At 44.7% G+C, this 11715-nt stretch overlaps 1 protein-coding gene across 1 annotated transcript in view; it reads right to left on the reverse strand.

Moving 5' to 3' along the window:
• KREMEN1 (kringle containing transmembrane protein 1) overlaps window positions 1-11435 on the reverse strand; it is an 87302-nt gene extending 75867 nt beyond the window's left edge. The window contains exon 1 of the mRNA XM_049788086.1: window positions 11324-11435. Within this exon, the coding sequence (XP_049644043.1) occupies window positions 11324-11435 (112 nt within the window). The remainder of the gene's footprint in view (window positions 1-11323) is intronic.
• Window positions 11436-11715: the final 280 nt, after the last annotated feature.

Genomic DNA, 11715 nt, shown 5'->3' on the forward strand with positions numbered 1-11715 from the left:
TTGAAGATGAATTTTTATAGATTGAACAGCAGCAAGTAATTTACATACTGCGATGGTATGGTTAGCAACCCCTTCTATTCTAGAAAAGAACTACTTGGTTGTCATATTTCTTTACATAAGGTCAGGATACCAAGGAATAAGGATAACCATTCAACATATCTATTTGGAAAATGGCAAGAGACTTCAGAGTTCTATATGCTGATGCTGCAACCAATTCTGAATCATCTTAAAAAGTGGTCTCTTCTGTTTTTGCCACTTCATAATTTTCAAACTTTCGTGTGAGTATACTGTCCTGGTTCTAACCAAGAATCTAACCAAACCAAAAGAAATCCAGCCCTCAGAATCTGAAGCTGGTAATGTGGTGTGACACGGGTTTGGAAGCAAATACAACCTCCTCAGCCCACTAGGAGCAGGGCCCCTCCTTTGTGGTAAATTGAACAATAAAAGTTTAATGCTTCAGCTACTTGCCAGGGATTAAATCAATGGCAAGAGTAGTTAGAAGTTGGGTCCAACAGAGGGGCAGCCCCAAATGGGTCCTGGTCTGTGAGGGAGAAGCAATATTGAATGTGAGATGCACTAAAATCATTTGTCTGAGACGCTTCTTCCTAGCACCCAACTTTATTTCTCTTCAAACTGGTACAAGTCCAGGCTAGAGAGGTGTTTACCTAAAAAAAAAGATGAAAGGAGAGTGGAGGGTGAATTCCCTCAGAGAAAAAAAGCAAGCAAGTTTCTAGTGTGGCTATTTTTTAAAATTTTTTAAATTAAAGAATCATAATTTACAAAACTATTGATAGTTGCGTTTTAGGCATATCATGTTTCTTTTGGGGAGGGGCTACACCCGGTGGCACTCTGGGGTTACTCCTGGCTCTGCGCTAAGAAATTGCTCCTGGCAGGCTCGGGGGACCATATGGGATACTGGGAATTGAATCCAGGTCTGTTCTGGGTTGGCCTCATGCAAGGCAAACGCCCTCCCACTGTGCTACCGCTCTGGCCCCATACGCATATAATGTCTCAACACCAATTCTACCACTTGGTTAACTTCTCTCCACCAGTATTCCCATATTCCATTCCCCCCTTGCCCAGCTCCCTGCCTGTCACTCTAACATGTACATTTCAGAGTTCTGTGGTTGCAGCTTAGATCTCATGTATTCACATTGTTGAACCTGTGCTTTGGATATATAGCTATAGCATTCTCCCACATCACAGTCTAACTAAAACCCTGAACCCTATTACTTTTCTTTCTCATCTTCTTCTTTCCCACCTTGATTTCTTTCCTTCTCTGTCCTTCTCCCTACCAGAGTCAAGGGTGATTTAGGAATCATCCCATCTTTACTACATTACATTTCCTTATCTAGTTAGTCTATATATCACAGGTCAGTGAGATCATTCTGTGTTTCTCTTTTCTCTTTTGGCTTACTTCACTCTACATATCTTCCAGTTTTAACCAAGTTTAAGCAAATTATGTGATTTCACCATTACTTGCAGCTGTATAATATTCTACTGTGTGTATGTGTGTGTGTGTGTATACACAACCCCTACATTTTCATAATCCATTCATTTGTCATTGAACACCTAAAATTGGAATTGTTGGGTCATATAGCAGCTCAATTCTAATCCTAATGAAGCAATAAATAATGGTGTGCATATGTCTTTTTGCATGAATGTTTGGTTTGGTTTTTTTGGTTTGTGGGTCACACCCAACAGCTCTCAGGGGTTACTCCTGGCTCTACGCTCAGAAATCACTCCTAGTAGGCTCGGGGAACCAGGATTCGAACCACTGTCCTGCATGGAAGGCAAATGCTGTACCTCCATGCAATCTTTCTGGTCCCAGCATGAATGTTTTTATGTCCTGGGGGTAGAAGCCCAAAATTGGAATTGCTGGGTCATATAGCAGCTCAATTCTAAGTTTACTGAGGACTTTCAATACATTTTCCAGAGTTGAATCAGACAATATTCTCACCAACAGTGAATAAATTCCTTTGACCACATCCCTGCCACCACAGATTGTTCCTACTATTTTTGATATGTGCATTCTCACTGGCGGGAGATAATAGCTTATTGTTATCTTGAGTTGGATTTCTCTAATGATGAGTTATACTGGACACTTTTTCTTGTGTCTATTTGCTATCCACCTGTCTTTCTTTGAGAAGTGTCTGTTCATTTCCTCTCCCCATTTTTTGATAGGGTGTTTATAAAGTATTTTTTATTTTTATGAGTACTTTATATATCCTGGATATCAACTGTATACCTGATGTGTCGAATGTGAATATAGTTTCCCATTCAGTTAGCTGTCTTATTTCAAGTCCATGCCTCTTTTGCCATGCAGAATTCTTTAATTTGATGCAGCCCATTTGTTTATTTTGAATTTTGTTGCCTTTGCCAGTATCACTGATGATACCTCTGAGGTTTAAATCTTGGAACATTTTGCCTTTATTTTCCTCAATGTACTTCACAGTTTCTGGTCAGCTTCCATGTCTTTTATCCACTTTGAATTGACTTATGTGTAAGGTGTGAGATACAGATCCAGCTTTAATTTCTTATACATAGCTATCCAACTCTAACAGCTTGACTGTGGTTATTTGTTAAGAATGGTGAATGCCTCTCCAATATTTCTATAATGACTTCTTTCCTTTCCCTGATATATCCAGGATATTGTCTCAGGGGTTAGGTCTGGGGAAACATACTGCCATTTTGAAGAAAAGACACTGAAGATAATAGAGATTTAGGGGGAAAGTGATCAGTGCTTGCCTCTCCTTGATGAATAATCCAGGTTCCATTTGGATGTTCAAGGTCAGGCTGAATCTGGAAGGAATGCAGACAGCCTTCTCATTCTTTAGAGACTGCACCATGAACTAGCCAAAACTAAACCTTCCTAGGGATATTGGGGGCTCAAAACCACCTAAAAATTTGCACAGGGAGATAGAAAGAAGTCATGGATCAATCATGCAGAGATTCCAACATCACATGATCCTGAGAAGTTCCATTATCTCCCTGTCCTAGCATTGAACCAGTGGCCAGGTATAGTTAGCACTGTACTCAACCCCTCCTCCCCAAATCCAAAGTTCTTGCATAAGCAGCTTTCTAAAGAGCACATCAATCCCTCCTATTCTGATTCAGGAGACAAAAACTCAAGCAAAAGCTAGATTCAAACTTCCAACTTCTCTCAAGTGTTTTGCATTAGTTGTTCCACAATACAAACACAATCAACTTGGTATGTTTGAATGGTTCGTTTTGTTTTTTCAAAATGTTTTAATTAAAACAAAATAATCAGCCATGCAAACATATTGTTTTTTTAAAGGCCACATAAAAATGACTATAGAAACATAGAAATAAAATGCCATGGTTTCAGAAAGTGACTAAAGTTGTTTTCTTTTCATTTTTTGGTTTTTGTTTCCCTCCCCTAGAACCTTTCCCCCCTAGAACTTTTTCTAGGTTTTAAGACTGATGCCACCTGCTGCCTGCGCTTTCCTCTAAGAAACAGATCTATTGCAGGGGAGATAGCACAGCGGCGTTTGCCTTGCAAGCAGCCAACCCAGGACCTACAGTGGTTGGTTCGAATTCCCCGTGTCTGCCAGGAGCTATTTCTGAGCAGATAGCCAGGAGTTAAGCAACACCTACAAGCTGAACAAACTGGGCGTCAAGAGGCAGGCACTATTTCCTTTATGTCATGCATAGTAAGTCATCAGGAATTTTTTTTAAGTATTGTTTTAAAAATGTTAAAGTCCTGGGGCCTGCACAACAGTCCATTGGGTAGGGCGTTTGCCTTGCACCTGGCCAAACTGAATCCGTGGCACTGATCCGTGGCATCCTGTATGATTTCCCATGCCCACCAGGAGTAATTTTGGAGCCCAGAGCCTGGAATAACATTGAGCATTGCCGGGTGTGGCCCCAAAAAACAAACCAAGAGAAGTATTTTTTTTTTTTTTGGTGGTTTTTGGGTCACACCCGGCAGTGCTCAGGGGTTATTCCTGGCTCCAGGCTCAGAAATTGCTCCTGGCGGGGGACCATATGGGACTCCGGGATTCGAACCAATGATCTCCTGCATGAAAGGCAAAAGCCTTACCTCCATGCTATCTCTCCGGCCCCTATTATTTTTTTTTAAAGAAAAGTATTATTATGGGCCGGTGAGATGGCGCTAGAGGTAAGGTGTCTGCCTTGCAAATGCTAGCCAAGGAAGGACCGCGGTTCGACCCCCCAGCATCCCATATGGTCCCCCCAAGCCAGGGGCAATTTCTGAGCGCTTAGCCAGGAGTAACCCCTGAGCATCAAACAGGTGTGGCCGATAAAAGAAAACAAAAAAAAGAAAAAAAGAAAAGTATTATTAAAGTTCAAATGTATGTCATGAACAACATCTTTCAACTAGTTTTTGTTTCAATTCTAGTAAAATATATATAATATAAAAGTTAACCACCACAACCACTTCACTTCTATGTCTCTTAATGGTATTTAATAGCAAAAAGTGCTGATGAGCACTAGAAAAACAAAACAAAACAAAACAAAAAAATTATGAACCTAGAGCAGTGCTTGGCCAAGTACGTATGAGGGCCAAAGCTGGCTTACTGACTACTTTGGCTCACAAACTCAGAACGGTTTCAAGTTTCCTTGAATGAGTGAAAACAAACTAATAATTTCTGACATAAAACTTACATGATTGTTAATGATTACATCTTAATTATGATATGTGGTACAGTGAGTATATCATTAGAGTCCTTCACAAATAAAAATTACATGGAATTCAAATTTCAATGCCACGAAGAATACAGCTACACCTACTCATTTACATTTTGTCTACTTTGACCTAAAACGTAGTGACTGCAACAGCGAGAATGGGCTCACAGAGTCCAAATTATTTACTATATTGGCCTTAACAAAAACATGTTCAAACTTGACCTGAAGCAATGGGTCTCCCAAAGTGGATGATATAGACCAAGAAATATTTCTGGAACTGACTTTCTTGTCCTCAAACTGAAGAGAAAACTAAGAAACCATCAGATATGAATGTGAGAAAGGACAACCTTTGTAATAGGGCCTCTTCTCACACACCCTTAATATTCCTACTCCTTTTTCCTCCCTGGTTAATATGAATAATGAATTAGCCTGGGAAGTTACAGTAGGACTGCAAAATACACTAATAGGCAAAGCTCCCCCAGTCTCTATCTAGACACAATTTGCTCAAAGGCTGGGGACTTGTGGGCTGTTCACCCATAACCAAATTCTGATCGAGCAAGAGGCCTAAACAAGCCTAGGGAATACAAGAATAACCCATTTCTTAAGTATGAGCAATTTCAGCCAAGATTTTGGTGACATGGTTACAATTCCCAGTGGAAAATAAACAAACAAACATTCACACCAGTTGTCTAAATGTTGTTATCATGAGCTGTACAATTAAACATTGCTGTGGGAACGGGGATTCTGCTCAGGAAAGAGGTGGCAGGACAATGACTGAGAGGAAATAGTAGCCTTGTGTCAGATGGCATGCGGTGTGTGTGTACAGCTTGCTAGCTAAAGGTAACTTTCAAAAAAAATATGAACATTTCTCAAAAAACTAAGAATTAAGCTTCCGAAAGACTTAGCAATTCCACTCCTGAGAATATACCCTCAGGACCCAAAAACACAATACAGATAAGGTATCTTTACTCCTTTGTTCATTGCAGCATTATTCACAATAGCCTAAACCTGGAAACAAACCGAGAACAGAGGACTAGATAAAGAAACTATGGTACATCTATACAATGGAATACTACTCAGCAGTAAGAAAAGATGAAGTAATGAAATCTGCTGATACATAGATGGATTTGGAGAATACCATGCTGAGTAAAACGAGTCAGGGTGGGGGCTGGAGCAATAGCACATCAGCAGGGTGTTTGCCTTGCACGCAGCCAACACAAGAAGTATACTCGTTCGAATCCCAGCATTCCATATGGTCCCCCGAGCCTGCCAGGGGCGATTTCTGAGCGCAGAGCCAGGAGTAACCCCCCCGCCCCCCAAGTGCTGCTGGGTGTGGCTCAAAAAAAAAAAGAGTCAGGGAGAGGGGACAGACACAATGATTTTACTCATTTGCAAGATAGAAAAAAAAAAAACACAGTAAGAGAAAAAAAATCTCAAGACAATAAAATGTAGGGCAGGAGAACAGTTCCTTAGTAGGAAGCTTGCTACAGTGGGGAGAGGGAGGTTAAGAGAGGGAAGGGATCACTATAACAATGATGATAAGGGGGAAGTGGTTATTCTGGATGAGAACTGGGCACTGAAAGGAGGTAAAGTGATATATATGATGCCTTAACAATAACAGTATAGGGGCCCGGAGAGATAGCACAGCGGTGTTTGCCTTGCAAGCAGCCGATCCAGGACCAAAGGTGGTTGGTTCGAATCCCGGTGTCCCATATGGTCCCCCGTGCCTGCCAGGAGCTATTTCTGAGCAGACAGCCAGGAGTAACCCCTGAGCACCGCCGGGTGTGGCCCAAAAAACCAAAAAAAAAAAAATCAATAACAGTATTGCAAACCATAGTGCCTAAAAGGAAAAAGGAAAAAATGCTCGCTATAGGAGCAAGTTGAAGGGTCAGAGGAAAGCCATTAGTGGAGGAAAGTAGACATTGGTGAAGAGACTGGTGCTTGAATTGGTGATTGTACGACTGAAATTCAATCATGAAAAACTTTGTGATTCAGTACATTTTTGTTTTGTTTTTTGGGCCACACCCGGCTGCACTTGGGTTACTCATGGCTCTGTGCTCAGAAATCACTCCTGGAAGGCTCGGGGGACCGTATGGGATGCCAGGGATCAAATCCGGGTTTATCCCAGGATGGCAGCATGCAAGGCAAACACCCTACCACTGGGCCATCACTCCAGCCCCTGATTTTTTTTTTTTTTTTTTTTTTTTGGTTTTTGGGTCACACCCAGCGGTGCTCAGGGGTTACTCCTGGCTGTCTGCTCAGAAATAGCTCCTGGCAGGCAGGGGGGACCCTATGGGACACCGGGATTCGAACCAACCACCTTTGGTCCTGGATCGGCTGCTTGCAAGGCAAACGCCGCTGTGCTATCTCTCTGGGCCCCTCCAGCCCCTGATTTAATAAATTTTAAAAAAGACAGAGAGTAGGTCAAGTAAGTATGAGAATGTTTGACCTCATTGAACATTACAGGCTAAAATATTCTAATTATGATAAATTATACATATCAAAACTATTTAAAGTAATATGTTTTAGCTTCATCATTATTGCTGTTGATACAGCAATGTAAAAATGTATTTTTTTTTGGGGGGGGGGTTTGGGTCACACCGAGCAGCGCTCAGGGTTTCCTCCTGGCTCTACACTCAGAAATTGCTCCTGGCAGGCTCTGGGGACCATATGGAATGCCAGGATTCGAACCACCGTCCTTCTGCATGCAAGACAAATGCCTTACCTTCATGCTATCTCTCTGGCCCCATAAGAGAATATTTCAACAAGATCTATATATCTAAATTAAGTGTGCCAACTTGCTCTTCATTTTTTTGTTTTGTTTTGTTTTCACACCAGCCCTGGAGGGGCTGAGGGCTACTCCCAGCTTTTGTCTGTATAAAGCCCTAAGTTCAATCCTGGCAATGCATGCACCCAGCCCAGAACTGGCCCTAATGACCAGGGCTGTGGAGTCAGAGTCGGAGGAAATTTGGGGTACCTGGAGTCGAGGTCGGAAGTACAAAAAACTGAGAAGTCAAAGTCAGAGCTTTTATCTACTGACTCCACAGCCCCGCTAGTGACACCCAACACTGCTGGACTAGAACAATGAACTGCCTGACTCAGTTTGCCAGGACTGTCAGGAGTGATCCCACATCTGAGCACTGCTTGCAAGGACCCCCCCCTCCCCAAATTCAAAGTCTAAATGTAATTGGTGGGCATGTCAGTTCACTTTACTTCACTTCTCAGCCCTGATCTTACATATTGTTGGTCCTTTCTTTTGGAAGGGGGTCATACCTCAGGCAGTGATTAGGGCTTACTCCTGGTTCTTGTTCAAGTGTCACTCCTGGTAGTGTTCAAGGGACCATATGGGATGCTGTAAGGGTTCAAACTCAGGCCAACTGCATGCCAGGCAAGTAAGCTGCCTGCTGTACCATCTCTCTGACCCCCTACCCATAATTGATATGATTGACTATATGAAGCTCTCACTGTTAACTGAACTCATAGGCCAGTGGGACTAATTCTAGATAAGAAATTATAGAAGAATGAGGGATCAGAGCTAAAGCAGTGGGTAGAGCATATGTCTTGCACATGGCTGACTGGGTTTCCATCCTTGGCATCCCAATATAGTCACCCAATCACCACTAGGAATGATACCTAAGTGTAGAACCACTTGGGTCACAAAACAAAAACCACAACAAGGGGCTAGAGAAATAGCATGGAGGTAAGGCATTTGCCTTGCATGCAGAAGGTCGGTGGTTCAAATCCTGGCATCCCATATGGTCCCCAGAGCGTGCCAGGAGCGATTTCTGAGCGTAGAGCCATGAGTAACCCCTGAGCGCTGCCGGGTGTGACCCAAAAATAAACAAAACAAAAACCACAACAAAAATTATATAAGTATGAATCCCAAGTATAAAAAAGTGGATAATATGGGGCCAAAGCAATAGCACAGCAGGTAAGGCATTTGCCTTGCATGCAGCTGACCCAGGTTTGATACCCGGCAGCTCATATGGTCCCCAGAGTCTGCCAGGAGTGATTTCTGAGTGTAGATCCAGGAGTAACCCAAAAGCTGCCAGGTGTGGTCGCCCTCAAAAAGGTGATAATAGCAAATGTAACTTAAATTAAGCAGTTCTATTCATATGTACTTGATTTGTGATTACCCCCCAAAAGTAGTGAAACACCCCAGCAGAAAGTTTGCTTTTTATGTTTCTGTTGGGGCCATACCTAATAGTGCTCAGAGCCTACTCAAAGCTCTGAGCTCAGGGGTCACTCCTGGAAGGCTCTGGGGACCAAACGGATGGATGCTGAGGATGGAACCAAGGTCAGCATGTGCAAGGCAAACACCCTACCTGCTGTACTAACATCTAGCTCCAGATAGTTTTCTTTTGGTCAAAAACTGAAATAGCTGAAGTCACTTAGCCTTCCTATCTCTTGGTCTCCCCCTCAGGTCAGTAAATTCCAGATAGGAACCAGCATCAAGAAGCACATCAGCCTCCAAGCCTGGCTGCTTTTCTCCTAGAAAAGTGAGTCTAGATTCTAGATTCCACCATTAACCTCTGTCTTTCTTATCAGTGGTGAGAAAAAAGGGGGGAAATCTCAAAGGAAGAATGAGAAGGGTGAGCATGTGGGGCTGGCAATCCATTGTAATTAGAAGTAGCATTGATGGGGAATGAGCTCAGTGTTTTTATAAAGTCAGCATTCAAAAATGCAAACCACCAGTAATTTGAATATTACAAAATTGTGCAGAATATAAGCACTGAAATAATTTTTCCATCCACAAAATTTTGGAGAAAATTACAGTATCAAAAAATATAAAATGGCAAGTTTGGCATATCCTCAGAGGGGAGAGAGAGTGTGGTGTGTGTGTGCGTTTTATTGGGAAGGATTTTTAAAACTAGTGGGTAAGACTTTAGACAGGATGTGATGCTGAAGGCCATGTGGTATGTCCCTAAAATGGCTTCTGGAACTGAAAGAGACAAAGTGACAAAAGCATTAATCTACCTCGGTGGTGGGCCAAAAAAGCTAGTGAGATCCACTAAAGTGGGATTTGGGGACCATTTATCATAAATGATTACACACAATTACTTATGGGTCCCTTCCTCAGACTCCTAAGAAAAAAAGCACACCAAGGATTCTGGTTCCAACTCTGTACCTAAAAACAGCTTCATTTCACCCTTCCTAGCCAAGGTAGCTGAGGAGAAGATGCCACTTTCTAATACACAGAAGCAGAATTGGCTCATGTGGCATTCTTCAGAACCATTCCTCTGCCCTTTCCAGAAGGGGTTTATTTCCACCCCTACCGCTCTCACTGGAGCCTATATTAAATCCTGACCAGACAGATGGTACAAGAGGAGCTGAGGGGTTACTAGGTTACAGTTATGTTGACATATTCTGGCTCTCAGAAAGTTCCCCCTTCACTGCTCAACAGAGCAAAAAAAAAAAAAAAAAAAAAGATCAAACTGGAAGGCCCCTAGCAGGCCTTCCCTCACTCAGAAACCACTTGTTGAACCTAAGGTTTTCAGTAGCACACAGAGCCTGGCAAAGCAGCCAAGCTTTGCCTTTTCACAAGGACTAAGCAGAGTGGGCGCTCAGAGCATTCCCGGGGCACATAAGGTGCCTAGCACTTAGTGAACTGGGTTAGCTCTATAAAAAGCATTAAGATAGCTTTACTGACTCCTCTGTGTGGGTGTGTTACCTGCAGCGAGTCATTTAATCCTCACAACACCCTGCGAGGGAGTCGGTGGAGCGTACCCCTCCTTCACAGATGAGAAAACCGGGGTTCAACCGGCAGAAAACCAACTCCCATCTTCTTCCTGAACCTCAGCCAACTAAGCCATTCGGTGCCTTCTCTCAAAAGGGAGTCCCGTCTTCGAAGTACTTTCCAAGAACTTTGGGTGCCGGGGACATGTGCAAAGCCCAATTTTCCTCCTGGGGCATCCAGTCAGCAAATCTCCCCCATCTCTTTCACTTCCACACACCCCCAAATCCGGACACCCGGATAAACCTGCTAGGAAATGTAACCGAGCCAGACAACACCCTTTTATTATTATTATTTTTTTTTTGCTTGCAATTGGGCTTGGAAAGAAAAGTCTGTTTTTTGAGGCGTGGGTGCATGTGTGTTTGTATGCATGTAGGTATGTGTCTTCGGGTGTTTGTGTGGCCCTGAGCAAAAGCCCCAACTTCCAAATTGGGACAAGGTGGGGAGGACACACACACACACAATGTTGCTAAGAACTTCCCCAACTTCCAAGTTGGGACAAGGTGGGGAGGACACACACACACACACAATGTTGCTAAGAACTTCCAAGTTGGGACAAGGTGGGGAGGACACACACACACACACACACACACACACACACACACACACACACACAATATTGCTCCAACTTCCAAGTTGGGACAAGGTGGGGAGGACACACACACACACACACACACACACACACACACACACACACACACACACACACACTCTATTGCTAAGACCCGGCTTGGCCCAGAGAGAGGGTGGCGGTGGCTCCCGGGCCACGGGGGTCTAGGTTTAAGTTGAGGGGTGCGGCCCCTTCCAGAGCACCCCTAAAACCCAGTCATCAGCAGCACCCTCTTGCAATCCTAACTGGCCCTGCGGGGCCAGCACCGGGAGGAAGCGCAGTGCCAAGGCCAGGGGGATCCGTGCACTCACCGGGCGCGGGTCCGGGCGCGGGTCCGAGGCCGAGGCCGCCCGCGGGCCGAGCCAACAGCGCGAGCGCCGGGACGGCGAGCAGCAGGGCGAGGCGGGCGGCGGGCGGCGCCATGGGCCGTCAGTGCGGGGCCCCGGGGCGCGGCCCGGGGGCGAGGGGGCAGCGCGGCGAGCCGGGGGCAGCCATGGGAGCGGGACGCGGGGCTCCACTGCAGCCCCACCCCGCCGCCGCGCCGCCCCGCCCCGGCCCGCCCCGAGCCGCCCCGGCCTCAGGCGCTCCGGGCCCGCCCCGCCCCTGCCCTCCCCTCCCGGGCTGCGCTGTAGGCCCGAAGGGCGGGGCGACGACGTCACGCACGCAACAGGCACCGCCCACCCGCTGTCAATCGCACATGGTC

The sequence above is a fragment of the Suncus etruscus genome, chromosome 15, assembly GCF_024139225.1.
Source record: "Suncus etruscus isolate mSunEtr1 chromosome 15, mSunEtr1.pri.cur, whole genome shotgun sequence".
Taxonomy (NCBI): Eukaryota; Metazoa; Chordata; class Mammalia; order Eulipotyphla; family Soricidae; genus Suncus; species Suncus etruscus.